The sequence below is a fragment of the Haliotis rufescens genome, unplaced genomic scaffold, assembly GCF_023055435.1.
Source record: "Haliotis rufescens isolate VD_foot unplaced genomic scaffold, xgHalRufe1.0.p SCAF_73, whole genome shotgun sequence".
NCBI lineage: Eukaryota > Metazoa > Mollusca > Gastropoda > Lepetellida > Haliotidae > Haliotis > Haliotis rufescens.
Genome location: NW_025964365.1, coordinates 35,715 through 56,476, shown reverse-complemented (window position 1 = coordinate 56,476; position 20,762 = coordinate 35,715). Strand labels below are relative to the sequence as shown.

Here is a 20,762-nt window from a genome sequence, read left to right as displayed (position 1 = left end):
TAGCGTTGGGTCGTTCAGTTGCCTGGCACTGGGTATATTCTAAAAGTGTGAGAGAAATTTGCCTACATTATTTTGCTGCCAAAGCCAAATCTGTCGATTTGCCGATGTCGGTGCACCCTAGCTTACCCATATTCTCAGTGCGGCATAAATCGCTTACCCAAATGTCGCTGAACAATGTTCCATCGTTGTTTGGGGCATATACTGTATGTATTCATACACCTGAAATGTTTTTCAATCTCGTCATTTTTTTCCGTTTTGATATATACAACTGTTTTTGGTATAACTATTGTAGATAAAACATGTTTTACGTTGTCGAATTTATTTATAAGCATTGACTGTGTATTTCTTTCCGGTGTGTTGAGGTATGAATCGAAAAACCGATGTGGAAACTTTTGTAAGAAACCGCTACATCGGTTTTTCGATTCATACCTCAATGAACCGAAAAAATTACACAGTCAATCCTTAATTGCAAACTTATGAGTGGACCTTGTTCAAAATGTTTGTACTTGTAAACTGTTTTAGTTTTTAACTTCTACTCAACATGTGTTGATGTGTTACATAACTTCGTTACAGTGATACAAGTTACAATAAGCAAGATGTTGCACAGTTGTGCATTATTCGCTACAGTGGAATTCTTGTGTACACGATGCCTGCATTCAGTCAGTAAGAAAAGATATGTAAAATCATCTGCGTGCGCGAGCTGAAAAGCTACATTAGGTTCTTACGCATATTGGATTATATAATTTGTGTACGCAAGCAACTCAAAAGGTTTATGGTGATTTACAAATGCAGTTTGCGTATTTTACGCAGCTTATCTGGAGATCGTGAGAAGTATGAATACATTAACATCTTGTACAGATCCCCCCATTCCCCCTTCCCCTCCCATACCCCATTGATTATAGTAGAATATATCACACGAGTACCTCGCATATACAAATATACATGAGCACCTCGCGTATACAAATATACATGCACGTGCACATGCTCGCAAACGCGTCTTAATAAAGCACTATGGTAGCCTTGACACATTCCATAAAATCACGTTCTTATCAAATATCATAAAGACAGGTTGATCAGTTTGCATACATATTTAACAATGTTGGGGAAAGTGAAGGATTTAGGTGTGTGCCATTTCACCAATGAAGAGAACAATCTGCAAAATAACGGGACGGTTAAATGTGAGCCATTATTCATGGGAACAATCGACTCGAATATCTAGACGATTGTTGATGCGGCGTTAAACAACAATCACTGAATCACTCAAAAGAAATAGATATGTTTAATTTTGAATCATCCTAAACAATACAAATATAAACCATGTCATAATTACTTATAAGCACCGCGCCAGGAAAAGTACCAGACGCCTCAATCGCTTACCCGTCAATATCATTGCAAGGAGAGAAAGGACTCCCGGTAACAGTGATGAGTACTAATTAAACATTCAAATAATGTTATACGCCACTATATCAGTTTTATTTGTAACTTGCTAATAATTTTGATTGGCTTTTTGCACATACAAAACAATTATAGAACAATACCAAGCAATATCCCCCTTTACCAACATTTACAAAGCAACACAGTGCTCAACTTAAAACTCTTCATTTTGCACATATACAATAATTATACACGAATACATAACAATTATCTACCTTTACTGATATATAAAAGAAAAACAATTTTGGATACATCATATATACAAACTTGTATATTTTTGTATATGTCATATACACAAACTTGTATATTTTTGTATATCGCATCATTCCAAACTTGTATAAGCTTTGGATATATCATCTTTCCAAAGCATATACAAGCTTGTATATATGGATGTTTTTTGCAGTGCATTGGCTTTTGGCAGGTCCCCGCCCATTTCGTGGTGTTTGGCCGTATATTCCGACCCTTCCGATGCCTGATGGGGTGTCGGTTTGGCAACGCCCCGTCTGATGTACGTGTCCACGTCGACCAGAATACACCTGTGCTGTGAGTAGAATGGTAGCTTCTCTCTTTAGCAAATTGAAATGTAATTTTAGAATCAAGGTGACTCTGAATGTCGTTCTAATTACTTCATTTTTAATCATTTGCAAGGTGGGACACAAGTACTGACGTTGTCCTCTTGATTTGGTTTTTTGGAATGAAGTATTGTACTGAATGAGGTCGATATAATGCCAAGTCTTTTTTGGTTCCATAAGCGGAAAGTCGGTGGTTCGATCCCCAGTTGCGTCATACAACACGACGCTAAGTGCAATAATTCTCTGCAGGACGTCACGCCAGGTGAACGTTCTAATCAGCCAGCTGACTTGGTAGTTTTTGAATTCTCGTTTCAAGGAAAGCATTCGGAACAACTTATCGGTATTCTGTATTTCGAAAACTTAAACGGCAGTTCCGAAGGGAGGCTCATAAAAGAGGCTTCACTTTGTGGACTCTACTTCAATGGCATCTATTCAGAAGTAAATACTATAGAACGGGCATGTTTGTTCTTCTGTGGGTTGGCTTTTGTTTCGACTGAAATTTCTGAAATTAATTATTAAAGACAACTTTCGTCTTTTCTAGGTTTACTGAATGTGGCGAGTATTTATATTTCGGCTCTGCATACAATGTGGTGAGCGTCTACATTTCGGTCCTGCATGCAATGTGGTGAGTGTCGACATTTCGGCACTGCATGCAATGTGGTGAGTGTCTACATTTCGGCTCTGCATGTAATGTGGTAAGCGTCTACATTTCGGCACTGCATCCAATGTGGTGAGTGTCTACATTTCGGCACTGCATGCAATGTCTTGAGTGTCGACATTTCGGCCCTGCATGTAATGTGGTGACTCTCGACATTTCGGCCCTGCATGCAATGTGGCGAGTGGCGACATTTCGGCTCTGCATGTAATGTGGTGAGTGTCGACATTTCGGCCCTGCATGCAATGTGGCGAGTGTCGACATTTCGGCCCTGCATGTAATGTGGTGAGTGTCGACATTTCGGCTCTGCATGCAATGTTGTGAGTGTCGACATTTTGGCCCTGCATGTAATGTGGTGAGTGTGGACATTTCGACCCTGCATGCAATGTGGCGAGTGGCGACATCTCGGCCCTGCATGCAATGTGGCGAGTGGCGACAGTTCGGCTCTGTATGCAATGTGGTGAGTGTCGACATTTTGGCCCTGCATGTAATGTGGTGAGTGTCGACATTTCGGCCCTGCATGCAGTGTGGCAAGGGTCTACGTGCCCTGTCGTACTCGTCTTTGTGGATAAAAACAATACAACAGGATGAAACCTGCCGGTTGTCAGAAATTATCTAGGGCACGAGAGGCCTATTTTAGAAGATGACAGATGGACAAAGTAAAAACCATTTGTGGAAAACTACCTCGCCATACATCATAACCAGTCACGTGGAAAACCAAGAAAAGGTATAAAGGGAGGCGTTTCGACATCCTTGCATCCCGCACTTCTCCCGCAACTGTGTCCGATCTGATCTGTAGTGAAATTGTAAGTACAGTTTTAACTTGTTCAACCATTAGTATATCTTCGTAAACCATTAATAAATCTTAGTTGAGCATTAGCAAATCTTAGTAAAGAATTAGTAAGTCTTGCTTTTTTATGCTAACCATACGCACTGACAGTGTTGTCAGTTGAACAGGACATGCTCAGCCGAACACGTGCTGCCCTCACTGTTAGTTGGCGATGATTAGAGAGTGAATGAGTGAGTTAGGTTTAACGCATGTCTTAGTGTGGGAGGAAAGTGATGCAGGTCTCAGATGTTTAGCACTTTGGTGAAACCGAAGAGCATGGGTATGGTGCTGACAAACCAAGAAACATAGTATTCAAAACCACAATCATAGGTTTCTGATGTGCCCAAGGGACTTCGCTCAGTACAGCGAATTGCGAATTATCTATAAGCCAATCTTGTCTGCATTGACAGTTGGCATCCTCCTTGGTCTAGTGGATGGAGCGTCCGGTGGGAGATCGGAAGGTCGGTAGTTCGATCCCTTGAGCGGGTCTTACCCATGAAAGATGGTACTTGTTAAAAGATGGTAGTTGTAGTTAACCTGCCTGGCCCTCGTCATTCAGGGGACAAAATGACAGTGGTCAACTCGGAGTCAGTATACTGTGACTGAGTTGGGTTGTCAATCTGAAAATGCAGTATGGTGTCTCAGTGGGCTAGAACTATAACACCAGCATTAGTCCGGATTATCACAAGCACACCACACCCTTCCACACACGCACACGTGCATGCACATCGCTTTATAAGTGCAATAAGCTTGAACGCGACGCCTCACTGAGGCTGACTTATATCATTATGGATTTCAATTTCTTTAATAAGTCTTCCAATGCAAAGTAACGAAATGTCGCATAGCAAGAAAAAAGAAGTCAATGCAATGATTCCAGATTGTAGATATCTATGAATTTGTCAGGTCCGTGTTTTGGAACTCGTGTCTGAGAGATGCGAATACGGGGATACTTCAAATAGTGGTGTCTGTGTTTACTGTTATAAGTGGCGGTGGGGTTGTCTTGTGGTTAAAGCGTACGCTCGTCACGCCGAAGGCCTGTGTTTGATTCCCCACATAGGTACAATATGTGAAGCCTATTTCTGGTGTCCTCCGAATTGATATTGCTGGAATATTTCTAAAAGCGGCGAAAAGCCATAGTCTCACTTACTGCCATAAACTAGCATGCAGGATGAAGGAATCTAATTATACGTGATTAAATGTAAACGATGTCTTAAATATGAGTCGTTCATGTTGTTTGTCACTTGTTTGTCAATTAAATCACGGCAATGAGAGGTAGTGGGGGTTTGATGGCAAGTCTTAACAAGATTTTATCAGCACATGAATGATATTGAAGAGTCTTTCTTACTTCACAGCTATTTGACCAGCAGACATGAAGTTCGCCGTATTTCTCCTTGTCTTGGCATGTGTTTGCGCTGTCGCCCTAAGCGCTCCTCGTAAAAGGAGGTGCAGACGCAAAGGGGAGAACGGCAACGGCAATGGCAATGGCAACGGTGAGAACGGCAATGGCAATGGCAACGGTGAGAACGGCAACGGCATTGGCAACGGTGAGAACGGCAACGGCAACGGCAATGGCACCGGTGAGAACGGCAATGGAGAATGTAACGAAGGGAACAATGGTGGCAAAGCTGATGACCCGAACGGTAACGGCAATGGCAACGACAACGGTAAAGACAACGGTAACGGCAATGGCAATGGCGACTCGTAACGGCAACGTTAACTGAGGTCGAACAAATGCTCTTCCAGCGCATCTTTCTAAATGTAAGTTATATGAATGTGACATACACTTTGAGTTAACTGTTTTTTGTAAATAAACGCGACGAACCTTTTCCATAAACTTGTTGAATTTATATTTCTTACCTTTGAAATGACATGCCGGCAAAGCAGCAATTTATATTTAAATAAGCATGGATGCATTGAACACATGCACAATTCACGCCAGAGGGTATATGGGCAACATTGATTCTCATCATGTCGGTTCGAAAGGCTAAATTGTACTGGTACATGCGATGGCACAAAGTGGTCAGAGCATGTACCATTATGCAATCAGTATCCATTATCCATTATCTCAACTCCTATACCTGTTGGGGATGTTGCAAACATAACGGACTGACCAGTCCTCAATGAAAATTGAGGCTAAAGAACTTTTTTTGTTAAAAACCCAAACATCTTGCAACAATGTTTTTTTTGTCAACAGTCTGAAGCATAATACAATTTTGAAACATATTATGGGATAATTCTCCCCTCCCCTTCCCCCTCCCCCATTAAATGGTTCATTAAATCATGTAATAAGCAAATATGCAGCCCTATCACGGTGGCTTGTGAGTAATCGAGTCTGTTTTACCGGTGGTCGATAGAATGAAGGCTTAACGGTGTACCAAGACGAGAATATCAGTTTTATATTGGGGTTAGAAATCTAACCATTATACCACCACACATCCAGTGTGGTCCTCAGATACGTTCTGATGATGTACGGGCGGATAACGTACTAAACGTATGCTTTTACTTTCAGGTGAAGCAGTTTCCCATCGAACGTAATCAAGAATGAATGTCCTGCAATCTTGAATAAATACTTTTCCCTATCTTTCAATCTTTGTCGACAATGCTTTTGTTGTTAATTATTGAGAGCTATGACGCTTAATAGATGTTTGACGATAGGAGTAAATTATTTAGATCGGGGCTCTCGACGAAAGTGAAAGTTTAAAACCGTAACACTCGTATTGAAATCAGGTGCCACGCGCAACACAGTATCCTATCAAAAAAACAATAGGAGAGGAAATGCCTTGGTTGGACATCATACTGGTCAGTTATCAGCTTTAGATGTCCAGTGGTATTATAACCGCAGGTCTAAATCAATACTATTGACATCATTTCTCCCCCTTTGTGGGGGGAACGGTTGGCCAGGTCGTCTAAGGTTTGTCAGTACCATACCAATACTCATGGGTTTCATCAAAGTGGTTATTTAAAACGTCTGAGGCCTGTATCACTTATACCGTTATATAAACGGCATACTGTTCAAAGCGGCGTTAAATCCATTCACTCACTTACGCAATTCAAACACAACCTGATACATTAAATACACGTCTATCTGTAATAGTAATCGGGCATGTCCACCTTGGACATTTGAGAATTCTTTCAATTGTTGGGGATTCATGGAAGAATAAGCCACAACAGGGCTTTCCCCCCACATTACACGGAAGCTGACAGGGCGTGATGTAACTGCATTAAGCCCAGCTCACTCACTCTCCACTTTTGTAGATTTAAGGTTCCCAGTATCAAATGTTGTCACACATGATAACTTTCAAAGGATTGTGGCCACTTGCAATCAGGTCAATCAGTTTATTTCGTAAAGAGGCATGCATATTTCATACCGTAAAGCGCATGATAGCAACAGATTATAATCTCATTTAGAAATGGATTTGTACATTCATGTTGTTGTGTAGTAGGATACAAATAAGTAAATTTAGCTAAAAAGAGTGTGAAATCTATTTTCAAGAGGGGGCAGATTTGCGTCCCTTGGACACACCAGAAACCTATGACTGTGGGTTCGAATCCCGGTTCGTCCAGATTATGTTTCTAAGTTTTTCATCACCATACCCGTGCTCGTGGCTTTCACCGAAGTGGTAAACGTCTGAGACCTGCATCACCTCGTGGCTTTCATCCCACAATAAGCTGATACGTCGTAGTACAACTGGAAGTCTGTTCAAAGCGGCGTTAAACTATACGCACTCACTCACTCACTTGTCATTTCCGTGTTCTCTTTTATTAACATCGTGGCAAACAATGCCGATCCGATAAATGTGAGCGCTATGACATGGTCGTCACATTTGTTATTGCCATAACCAAAGCTTTCCCTTTTCCATTGTCATTATAATATACTCATCTTTGTGCGTTGCCAGGATTCAAGGAACAAAAAGACCTTCTTTGATTGTTCTAAGAGTTAGGGTTAATCTTTTGCGACAAGAATTTGTTGGTACATTTGCTAGACCCTACAATCCATCTCTCCTGGTACGGTGTGTTATGGAGCTTTATATAGAGATCCAGGGCAAAAGTTGATGGTGATATTGTTTTGTTACATCAATCTTTACACTTATAAGCGCAACTGGATTAGTGAAGTGACAGTATGAGCGGGTCTGTTGAAGCGCCTTAAAAGGGCAGTTTATGATCATGTTTCTCACAATCCTTTCTTTAATCGTAAATAATCGCAGTGCCGTGTACGAATATGTCATTAACATATTCTTATGAGTCTATCAAAAGTGATTATACGTGAAGGTGAACGTATGCTGCCCCACCGGGAACACCCGTCACTAACACACGCAAAGGCATGTCAACTGTTCACCTAAAGCACACACGGCAATGGTGCACGCCAAAATATAGAATTGCACCAAACATCACAATAGCCACTCATGCATCATATTTGGAAATTTTCTCCACATGTTGGTCGTCAAACGTGTTGAAGGTCGTACTGAGGCATTGAATGTTGTAACCCTGATCAAACAACTTTTGAACAAGAACCGAATGACGCTGTATTCATAGAAAGAGCATTCTTGATTGCATGTCAAAAGTTGTGAAATGAAGACACCAAAGACAGGTGCTGCTGAAACAGTACTCGACATACGTATCATCCCTCGAGGAACATAAGGCCAGTAGAGCCCCTTGGCTCAACCCTTCACAGCGAATTGCGTCGTCTTTGACTGCATGGTCACTCGTGCCCTCTCATTATATCTCCCGTGGTTTATATTAATTATTATATTTATCATTATGTTACTTTTTAACTGTCATATACTAAAACCATACACAGGGTGTGTGTTAGTTTAGCTTGATAAATACCGCCTCCGTGGTCTAGTGGAGCGTCTGCCCGGAGAGCGAAAGGTCAGGGATTCGATCCCTGGCCGCGTGATACCGAAAGACGTTAAACGAAGGTACTTGTTGTTAACCTGCCTTTCGCTCTGCATTAAGGGGCTAAAATAAAGACTGCTCGACTCCGAGTCCGAGTATGCTGTGTATTCATGTTCAACTACGGCATGGTATCACAGTGTGCTAGCAATATAAACTCGGTATTACTCCGATATAGTACAGGCACACACACACCAACACACACACCAACACACACACCAAAACACACACCAAAACACACACACACACACACACACACACACACACACACACACACACACACACACACACACACACACACACACACACACACACACACACACACACACACAGAGGCATGCATGTCGCCATGAAATTGCAACGATATTAAAAAACAACAACGTGTAACCACATTTCTCCTCACCTAGCACGCACGCACACACACACACACACACACATGTAATATGGTACGATGTATGTGTTTTTTTTATATTTGTTCCAAATATATGTTATTGTCCAAGGTGACAAAGGGATGGGGCACAAGTGTCATACTGATTGCCACTTCCACGCTATATACAATTAAACATAATATCTCGCATCGGAAATGAACCCTGTACACTTGAAGTCATTGTGGAAACATAGTGCACAATACACACACACACACGCACGCATGCACGCACGCACGCACGCACGCACGCACGCAAGCACGCACGCACGCACGCACGCACACACACACACGCGCACACACACACACACACACACACATATATACATCTGACCGCGAGTACACAACCCCGTGGTTTGACACGCACTGGCTGCAGGGATTAACTTAACAATTAACAGGAAAAGCTATTCAAACCTGTATGTACAAAGCTATACAAATGTAGTTTACAAATTGAAGCCAGATAAATGTGCATGAAGCCAGTTTAAAATACGAATAGGTATTTAAAACATGGTCGACTCACCATGGTCGACTGGTATGTAAACAAGAAAGCATGGATGACTTCATTAATATTCAAAGCCTGGCTACTGATCTTGGATCGGCAAATGCGATTGGAGCAACGCCACGTGGTATTGCTGTTGGACAACGCCCCATCCCATGCTACTGTCGACATAACTAATGTGAAATGTCACTTTATTGCCACCAAACACCACATCGCACATTCAGCCACTAGACGCCGGGATCATAAAGAATTTCAAGCTTTATTATAAGAAACAGCAAATGAAATTGCACCTCGACAATGTTGATGCTGAAGAACCACAAGCCCTAGACGTCAAGCGAGCAGGGGACTTTGAGAAATGTGCCTTCAAAATGTCAGAAACAGAAAACACTGACAGACTATTTTAAGTAGATGAAGCAAGTTGTTAAGACAGTAGCACTTGCATTTACACGAGGAAACGTGTGTCGTTGATCATGTGATAAATTCAGTGAGTAATGTCTCTATTGTTATGTATAAATGGGAAAATTATTATTATTTTTGCACAGTCATTAATTATAAATTAAGGAATGAATGAATAAACAACATAACAATATTAATATTTCGTTTTTAATGATTTTATTACAAGGTACACACGGTTATTATCTATCGTGAAGACGTCCGATTTTCGATCACAAATCACTTAATTTCGTTAATCCGACATACTCGTTAATCCGACACAATCATGTGCAACCAACGATGTCGGATTAACGAGACTTGACTGTACAGTGCTTCACTCATCACAGAAATCATTTGTCTCTTTTCCTCATTTGCTTGTAAATATTGTGTTGGAATAAGGATGAATATTTTCCACTGTCTGGGAAATGTCGCCTGAAGATACTTGGATACTGAAATAGCATATATTGAGTACATGAAGGACCGCTACGTCATACATTACAAGAACTAATATCCTGAGAACTAAATCTAACAATATAGCTTATCTCATTCACAAACAATCATTGCACACTGTAGCCATTGAAGCTGGGGTCCCAGGCAGTGTATTGTGTAGTAATTCAAGACTGAGTTCAGATTGTTTCATAACCTAAGCCTTATCACCATCTCACTGTTTTTAAATAGTAGTTAGCACCTCCTCTCCCCAAAAATCACATACAAACGTCGATCGAATGGATAGCGCGTATGTTTGTGCTTAAGTCACTTGGACATTGTTTAGCTTCATAAACTGTTCATAAGAAACATGTCAGACAGCTTTGACATCATTGATGACTTAGTCTTATGAGATGATGTAAACATTAGGGGAAATGAGCTCAAGTAAATACAGAAACAGAGGGTCTAAAATTGCCACAGTGTTAGGCCCGAAAGTCTATTTAGGATTTAAATTGTGATTAAGGAGGTAGAGGGTAGAGAGAGAACAAGATAACAAATCTTAACAAAACCTACCTTCCAAACAACCTTGGCAGTCAACTCGCACAGGTAAAAATGGCTATTAATTCTCATGTGTGTCAGGTTGCCCTAACCTCGCCGTCACAGAAGAAGAAGAAAGAAAGACACAAAACAAATGCATTGTCTAAACTAGGCTACATATGCATTTCTTCAGCCGTTTCAATAATGCAGTGCGCTGTCACAGCATGCTGTGTAGGTCTGTACAGCACAACGTTTTTTATTAGTAATTGGTCGATCCTTCATAAATAACATTTTTGCCATTCATTTCACATATGCCTCGATAAAATTGAGGTAGGGGAAGGACTTCTGGTCAGTTAACAAGATATTCAGATATCCAGAAACTCGTTTATCCGGACAACATTTTAGAAAAAGCAATTGTCCGGATAAGCGAGGTTCGACTGTTAGCGCGTGATACATGACAAAACAGATGTGTTAGGACCTGATTCGCACTTGCTGAAGGGATACCAATGGACCCTGATCATTATACATTGGTTGCTTATTTATATGTATCCACGTCACACACACACCAAGAACAAGTACACTTATTTGAATATTACTAATATTACATGAATGTTACTGAGCAGTCAGTCAGCGTTTATATCTTTGTGCTTAATCAGCAGCATTGTGCCTTTCACGTATATTACAACTTTGTAAGTTAACTTTCCTTTCCAGAAATACCATAGAATTGTGACAGAGATTAACTTCTACCCCAAGAGACGTGTCTTTGACTAAAATCTGCTTTGTTATTTTGATTTCAAGTGATAGCCTTCACCTTGAAGGAATTTATATTTTTATTATTTCATTTTTTTTTTCATAAATATCACTCTGAATTTTGGGTTTTGAAATAGCATGTTGCAGAAATAACTCCTGTTGGACCCTTAGACTTGCAAGAAATCTCTAATCATTGGCCGAAACATGCCCCATTTGTGCTTCTTGCTTTGTCAGACCATACCAATACTTGTGAATTTCTCAAAAGCTTTAAAAGGGTTAAAGCTATTTTTTGAAGTATTAATGGGTTGATTGGTGACTACCACAGAAGTAGCAAATGGAGTTATGTCCGATGAAATTCTCTGTTTTGACTTGTGCCATACGTTTCCGTGTTTTTCGGGTTTAACAACTAACTTGCTTTTGCATGTGTTTGTTCCACCGGTGGTGCAGGATACGCTCACCTTTTTGCAAACACCTGTTATCCTCACTGTTTGATAGTAGTTTATACACGTGAGTATGTATAAGTTGTATGTCATCTTAATACTTCTCTTGTGTATAGTAATCCCTCTTTTTTGGGTGTACTACAAACATAAATCAAAGTTTCTTTTGAGCTAGCATGAATATCATAAAATACTTAGCAAGTCTATGCTTATCATTCCCTCTACTCCTACCAAAGGCTCTAATTGTGGCTAATCGTTAAATATTCTTCACGAATACTGTAAATCATGAAACGTGTAACCAAATTAATGCGAGTTTAGACCGCTGGCTAGACTAACATCTAGTTTCTGAAATGAAAATAGTTTACAAAAATAAAAACAATTGTTTAATTATAATAATAAAATATATAACTGCAGTAATCTAGTCTTGCCAAATATGATTGACCTGCATCGGCTGTATTGGATATATTTGTTTTAGGAACTGTATGACAGGCCTAAAATGCGTCACGAAAGTAATGCGATTAACTTTGCTTTTGACCTGTAAAAGCTAACCAGCAAACGAAAACGGTTTAACCTCACTGTGCCTTACTTACTTACTTTGGAGATTTAACGTGCGCTTTCCGACTGATGCGTATTTCGCACACGGGCCTGGCCAGGCCATTTAATGTGTTTCCGAAAGGGGCGAAAGTGGTGTGTGCAACCCAAGAGGGGGCTTTAGGGGTTGCTTATATAGAATTTGGGAATTTTGAGATTTGGAATAGATGCCGATGGGGTTGGGGAGGAGAATAAGGGAGCTGGGTATGGAGGATGTTTGTTTGTTTATGTGATTTTGATAGATTATTGTGTTTTTAGATGCGTTTTATCAGTTCCGTTTTGATTAAGAATACGCCTAAGGCCTTGAAGTTTTCTAGTTTATTTTGTGGGTTTAGTATTGCTTCTAGTGTGAGAGTCTTGTTTAGATTGAGGGTGGTTTGTAATGCGGTTCGATGTGTTAGGTAGTGTGTGCTGTGCCCTCACCCCAAATGTTGTTATAGTGGATTGTAGGGGAGTAAGAGACACAGATCACTTAATCACTTGGTATAGTCTGTGTCATTAAAGTGAACCCTCTTCTGAGGGTGAACTCTGTTCAGTGTCTAACTGTTATTTGATGATAATAGGTGAACAGTTTTCTCATGTACATTATTTGATGATAATAGGTGAACAGTTTTCTCATGTACATGATTAAATGCATAGGGATAATTAAAATTATATATGAGTGATTGGTGTCAATCTTGGAAGTGTATAAAATAGCATTTTGCAAGTCATACTGCCTAGACTACGGCTGCGCCATATACAACACCCTAAACAACTCTCTATCTAAAAAACTTGACTCAATACAATATCAGGCTCTCAAACTAATTACACGCACCCAACATGGCACCTCCTGCACCTCACTTCAGGCCTTAACAGGAGAAATGCCACTAAGTCTACGCAGGGAACAGCTAAGCTTAAATTTCTGGGCCGCGTCCCAATCAAACCCTCTCATCCAAAACTTAATAAACCAAAACATCAGCCCCAAAAACCAAGTTCTAGCTCGTAAACACCCCTTACTTACCCCAATATCCCAAAGAATAACAAACTACCTAAATGAACACCAAATTAAAAATCTTAAACAAAACTGCAAACAATCAAATATCTTCACCCCTAAACTTAAAATACCCAAAATAGACACAACACTAGCTAGCCAAATAAATAAACAAACCGACCCAAACATAGCTAAAACTACCACACTAGCATACATACACGAAAATTGGCCAAATTGGTGTCACATTTACACGGACGGATCCTCAGATCCGACCTCCAAACACACAGGTTTCGGAGTCCATACCACACAACCAACTAAAACCACACAATCCTTCCGACTCCCAAACAACCAATCAATATTCACGGCAGAACTAATGGGCATGGCCTCAGCCCTCCATAATCAAGAATCCAGAAACCACAAAAAAATCCTAATACTTACCGACTCCCTAAGTGGACTGCAAGCCCTCCAAAACAAAAATACCAAAAACCGACCTAAATTAATAAATCAAATACTTAAAAGCTCCAACGACCTAACTAAGGCAGGCAAACAAATAACCTTCTTGTGGATACCCGCCCACGTAGGAATATACGGTAATGAAAACGCCGATAAAGCAGCTAAACTATCCCTCAAAATCCCAGAAATAAGCTTAAACTTACCCATCTCAAAATCAGAAATTAAAAGTGTAAACAAGCAAAAAATCACCAAAAAATGGCATAACCTATATCTAAACTCAAATAGCCAAATCAAAAAAGTGCTCAGCAAACCACTAACCAAACCAAAAATTCTCCATCCATAAAAAAAAATCGACAGAGTAATCACTAAACTCCAAACAGGACACACCAACCTAAATAACCACCTAAAAAAATTTAAAAAACACACTACAGGTAACTGCCCACACTGCAAACAACCAGAAACCCCAGAACACGCACTCATCCACTGCACACACTACCTAACACATCGAACCGCATTACAAACCACCCTCAATCTAAACAAGGCTCTAACTCTAGAAGCAATACTAAACCCACAAAATAAACTAGAAAACTTCAAGGCCTTAGGCGTATTCTTAATCAAAACGGAACTAATAAAACGCATCTAAAAACACAATAACTCACCAAATCAAAATCACATAAACAAACAAACATCCACCATACCCAGCTCCCTTAGTTCTCCTCCCCAATCCCATCGGCATCTATTCCAAATCTCAAAATTCCCAAATTCTATATAAGCAACCCCTAAAACCCCCCTCTTGGGTTGCACAGACCACCTTCGCCCCTTTCGGAAACACATTAAATGGCCTGGCCAGGCCCGTGTGCGAAATACGCAACAGTCGGAAAGCGCACGTTAAATCTCCAAAGTAAGTAAGTAAGTAAGTAAGTAAGTCATACTGCCATAACAAAATGGCTAATGCTCAAGTTAATGTTCGATTTGTTGCTATCTCCCAAGGTGGACAGAACTTAGTTTTCAATGGACACAGATTCCGAATTAAGGACAGAAGAAACACCACCATACATTGGCGTTGCTGCTGGGAGGACTGTCCGGCGACAGGAGAGACGCGTGGAACCATTTTGGGACCCTGGGTTCCAGGACAACCAATCACTTAGAAGGCTGGCACTCCAGGCTGAAGAAATCGGTCCCAAGTCATCCAAACATCTTTAAATTTATTGACAAGAATGAACAATCACTTTCAGGGACATTATTGATGCAAATTCATGCCGGAGGACGACTGCCACCAAAGAGAAGGAAATATCTCTAATTAGACGACAACATCCTGACAGAGAAGGACAACTTGTTGACTGGCAGACTCACACCAATTGAATATGCTGACGCTGTGGCTGAATATGTTGGATTGTGAACTGCATATTTCTGCTGTAAAGTGAATTGAAATGTATATTTATTTATGCAATACGTAAGCTATCAATATGAAATATATGAAATTTTATGAAATCTATGCTTCTGTAAAGTGAATGTACTGTTGAAATGTATATGAAATTTTATGAAGAAGAAGAAGAAGAAAAAGAAGAAGAAGAAGAAGAAAATTTTATTTACGTCTCACACACTGTACAACAATGACAATAAAAATACACAAATAGTGTGTATAGTGTCCGGTCATTATGGCCTACGATACACACAGGACGTCACATACATATGAGTAAAAATGAGAAATATCACAGTACATATATATACATAAAAATGAGTTATTACCAGTGCAAGGTCAAAAGGAGAGCATTCTGATACTAAGAAATAAAATACATTGAACTAAGTAGAGACGAAAGACTCAGTTGTCTTCGCTGATACATGTGATGAAGAAGCGCGGCTACGGGTCTAGCCACCCTAATGTTCCGCATAAAAAAACACGGTCTGAACGGCAGCGGACATCTGTATAAAGTTTGGAGTTGATTGAGAAGCTAAATTCCATAAATCATAGCGTAAATCTGTATAGAGAGAACAAAAAAGATCCCCAACAGCATTGCAATTACAGAATTTACACATACGTTCAATAAGCGGTGTTTTAGGGCAGTGAGCCGAAGTGAAACTTACTTAATATACTGCGCTGACATCTGTTCATCAATAAACTGACATAGGGTTCTACTGATAAAGAATCTTTAAACAATCTGTATGTACGTAAGGTATTACCATTTACCTGGCCCGTATCGTCCCAGAGCCCACGTAACCAATCAGAATAGTCTAAGGATAACAGACATACTTTAGACAAGTTAAACTTTTCAGTAGAAATATTATTTAGATCATAAATTGGTAAATGTAAACTGAGAAAGTAGTTGAAAACTGTATTATTCCAGGATCTACGGAATTTTACTGACCATCTGCAAATAAAACTCAGCATTCGGGATTGATCTGCAGCATGCAAACTGCGCCAAAACCGAAGAATTTCAATTTTTTGTAAATGAGGATGTCCAGCCACTTTTATCACGGACAGCCAAATTTGGAGTCTACACGCTCGGTTTGGGACAGCATTTATACAGCTAAATTCCTTAGTTCCCCAAATTGCCGATCCATGGGATAAGATAGGCTGGACCAAGTTATTGTACAAAGTTATAAAAATGTTATAAGCTAAACCACCAGCTGCTTCGAATTTACAAATTATAACACCAAGTGCCCTATTTGCAGATTTAGCTATTTCTTTAACTGTAAAGTTCAAATCAAGATGTTCCGTCTCACACACTGTACAACAATGACAATAAAAATACACAAATAGTGTGTATAGTGTCCGGTCATTATGGCCTACGATACACACAGGACGTCACATACATATGAGTAAAAATGAGAAATATCACAGTACATATATATACATAAAAATGAGTTATTACCAGTGCAAGGTCAAAAGGAGAGCATTCTGATACTAAGAAATAAAATACATTGAACTAAGTAGAGACGAAAGACTCAGTTGTCTTCGCTGATACATGTGATGAAGAAGCGCGGCTACGGGTCTAGCCACCCTAATGTTCCGCATAAAAAAACACGGTCTGAACGGCAGCGGACATCTGTATAAAGTTTGGAGTTGATTGAGAAGCTAAATTCCATAAATCATAGCGTAAATCTGTATAGAGAGAACAAAAAAGATCCCCAACAGCATTGCAATTACAGAATTTACACATACGTTCAATAAGCGGTGTTTTAGGGCAGTGAGCCGAAGTGAAACTTACTTAATATACTGCGCTGACATCTGTTCATCAATAAACTGACATAGGGTTCTACTGATAAAGAATCTTTAAACAATCTGTATGTACGTAAGGTATTACCATTTACCTGGCCCGTATCGTCCCAGAGCCCACGTAACCAATCAGAATAGTCTAAGGATAACGGACATACTTTAGACAAGTTAAACTTTTCAGTAGAAATATTATTTAGATCATAAATTGGTAAATGTAAACTGAGAAAGTAGTTGAAAACTGTATTATTCCAGGATCTACGGAATTTTACTGACCATCTGCAAATAAAACTCAGCATTCGGGATTGATCTGCAGCATGCAAACTGCGCCAAAACCGAAGAATTTCAATTTTTTGTAAATGAGGATGTCCAGCCACTTTTATCACGGACAGCCAAATTTGGAGTCTACACGCTCGGTTTGGGACAGCATTTATACAGCTAAATTCCTTAGTTCCCCAAATTGCCGATCCATGGGATAAGATAGGCTGGACCAAGTTATTGTACAAAGTTATAAAAATGTTATAAGCTAAACCACCAGCTGCTTCGAATTTACAAATTATAACACCAAGTGCCCTATTTGCAGATTTAGCTATTTCTTTAACTGTAAAGTTCAAATCAAGATGTTCCTGTAACCAAACACCTAGGTATTTATAAGCGTGAGTACTTTCAACCTGATCAGACCCAAATGTAAAAACAAAATCGGACATTTTAATGTAACTGGGACGATAGTGCACAACTTTAGTTTTCTTGATGTTGACAAGTAAGCGCCAACGTGCACACCAGTTTGCTACACAATCTAACATCCGCTGTAAAGAGTGCTCGTCAGGTGCTACGAGGGCAACATCGTCAGCATACATTAGGATACTCAGCATGTCAGTGTCCAGGTGGATACCACAGTGTAAGCTATCAATTTCAACAACCAAATCATTGATAAATACAGAGAACAAAGTTGGTGATATAACACACCCTTGACGCACACCTGAGTATACTGGAAAGCGGTCTGTGTGGTGATAATTTATTCTAACACATGACCAAGTATCGTCATAGATTGCCTGGCCTGCTTGAAGAAAATTACCGTTAACACCAATTTTCATAAGTTTATACCATAGACATTTACGATTAATTTTATCAAAGCTTTCATAGCATCAATGTAACACACGGATGACGATTGTTTTGATAGTTTCCTGTTATTTATCACTGAAAATAAGCTGTAAATGTACTCTTGTGTATTTCTCTTTGAGCGGAATCCGTTTTGTTCATCTACCAGTATGTTATTTACCTCTAGCCAATTACTTAAACGACAATTTAATATATCAGAATAAATCTTACAAGGCAATGACAGGAGAGCAATACCCCGGTAGCCCAACTGGTCGCGGGGATCGGTGTCACTTTTTTTTAATTGGGTTAATCAAACTTGTTCGCCACGAGTCGGGGCATACCTTATTATCAAAGCAATAGGAAAACATACTAGATATCGATGCAAGTATCGTTCTTTAGGGCCTCAGCCGGGAGTAGGTCAAAACCAACTGCTTTCGCGCGTTTTGCTCGTGCAACTGCACGAACAACTTCCGACACTGTAATCGGTGAATCTAGGTCACGGGTATCAAACTGGCAGTCCACTCTCACCTGATTATTTGCCAACTCATCACAAATCTTATGGAAGTGACCATCATTAAAACTAGGAGATGTACTCTCAATGAATAGAGAACTATATTCATCTTTCCATGTATTCAAGACTACACCTCTATCTGTAGATATACCACTGTCATGTTTCACCTCACAGGGGACATCATACCCTCGGGCATTACTGATATCAATCTTGCCTACTGCTTTCCAAAAGCTGCGCGAGTCACTGTCATAGTACTTATCTAATAGACGTTGTTGCTCACTGAGCTGATGAGCCCTTTTATACTTACGTAATAAAATATAATATAATAATATAGTGCCTGTCTGTTTGCTATGAATACACATTAATATAAAAGGAATGAAATGAAACTTTAGCTCACTAACTACTACTACTCTACAATGTAATTGTAGTCGTGTATGTGAATTTTTGCCACCAATATGTGCTCACTAACATGATAGGGCTGTAGTTCAAATAACATGTTATGTAAGGTATCAGTCACACTTATAATCACCAAATCATGTGCAGCAAGTGCACATGTATATTAGATATCAACCAAATAGCATTAAATGTTACGGTTAGTTGATATAAACTAGTTAGTAGGGCAACAATGATGTTGTGCCCAAATCTGGTACCTATTCTGCCCCCAAGCCCTATGGAAAAACGTCGAAAATAATCATTGCTTGGTTATTACTATTTGTTAACAATAAATGATCAATCCACGTTTTGTGCCTTATGTAAGATATATGTATGGAATATTTTCTGATAAGAGGGAATAGAAGTTGATCGAGGTTGTAAATATAACGATTTTGACGCCTTCTTTTGTATTTATGTGGGGCGGTCGGGTAGCCTAGTGGTTAAAGCGATCGCTCGTCACGCCGAAAACCCGGTTTCGATTCCCGACATGGGTACAATGTGTGAAGCCCATCTCTGGTGTTCCTTGCCGTGATATTGCTGGAATGTTGCTAAAAGCGGCGTAAAACCATGCTCACTCACTCGCTATTCATGTACAACGCGTCTGTTAAAATAATATGTATGTCCGTTTATATACAGGATTTCTCTTTTACGATTCTTTGTCGGAAGTGACAAGATCAAAGTGGGAGCTTGCGGTAAGTACAGTTTTTTTGTTCCCTAAAGTACAAGTAGATGTCTTCAAAAAGCACTATGTACTATGGGGAACAGCTGTTTTTCTTTCAAACTCTTTCTCTTTCATGTTTTATTTCCTGAATGATGAGAATACTTCTCCTGCCCTTTGATTTCATAGAAGTTACACATGTTGTATGCAGTCTAGCATTGTCGTGTTGAAGGATAACTTGATGGAAACAACATGCGGCTGAGGGGTTTCATCACAATAGCGTTGGGTCGTTCAGTTGCCTGGCACTAGGTATATTCTACCAGTGTGAGAGAAATTTGCCTACATTATTTTGCTTCCAAAGCCAAATCTGTCGATTTGCCGATGTCGGTGCACCCTAGCTTACCCATATTCTCAGTGCGGCATAAATCGCTTACCCAAATGTCGCTGAACAATGTTCCATCGTTGTTTGGGGCATATACTGTATGTATTCATACACCTGGAATGTTTTTCAATCTCGTCATTTTTGTCTGTTTTGATATATACAACTGTTTTTGGTATAACTATTGTAGATAAAACATGTTTTACGTTGTCGAATTTATTTATAAGCATTGACTGTGTATTTCTTTCCGGTTTGTTGAGGTATGAATCGAAAAACCGATGTGGAAACTTTTGTAAGAAACCGCTACATCGGTTTTTCGATTCATACCTTAATGAACCGAAAAAATTACACAGTCAATCCTTAATTGCAAACCTATGAGTGGACCTTGTTCAAAATATTTGTACTTGTATACTGTTTTAGTTTTTAACTTCTACTCAACATGTGTTGATGTGTTACATAACTTCGTTACAGTGATACAAGTTACAATAAGCAAGATGTTGCACAGTTGTGCATTATTCGCTACAGTGGAATTCTTGTGTACACGATGCCTGCATTCAGTCAGTAAGAA

The 20,762-nt window shown here is 39.7% G+C and overlaps 1 protein-coding gene across 1 annotated transcript; it reads left to right on the top strand.

The window, feature by feature from the left end:
* The first annotated feature begins 3,313 nt into the window (after positions 1–3,313).
* LOC125376745 (aspartate and glycine-rich protein-like) lies at positions 3,314–6,077 on the top strand. Its single transcript, XM_048388534.1, has 3 exons — positions 3,314–3,467; positions 4,843–5,248; positions 6,000–6,077. Exon 2 carries the CDS (start codon positions 4,860–4,862, stop codon positions 5,193–5,195), a length of 336 nt encoding a protein of 111 aa, XP_048244491.1. The 5' UTR covers positions 3,314–3,467; positions 4,843–4,859; the 3' UTR covers positions 5,196–5,248; positions 6,000–6,077.
* The last annotated feature ends 14,685 nt before the right edge of the window (positions 6,078–20,762 follow it).

Excerpts from the sequence above, each read along its gene's own strand:
- LOC125376745 (XM_048388534.1), top strand. The coding sequence starts at position 4,860 with ATGAAGTTCGCCGTATTTCTCCTTGTCTTGGCATGTGTTTGCGCTGTC.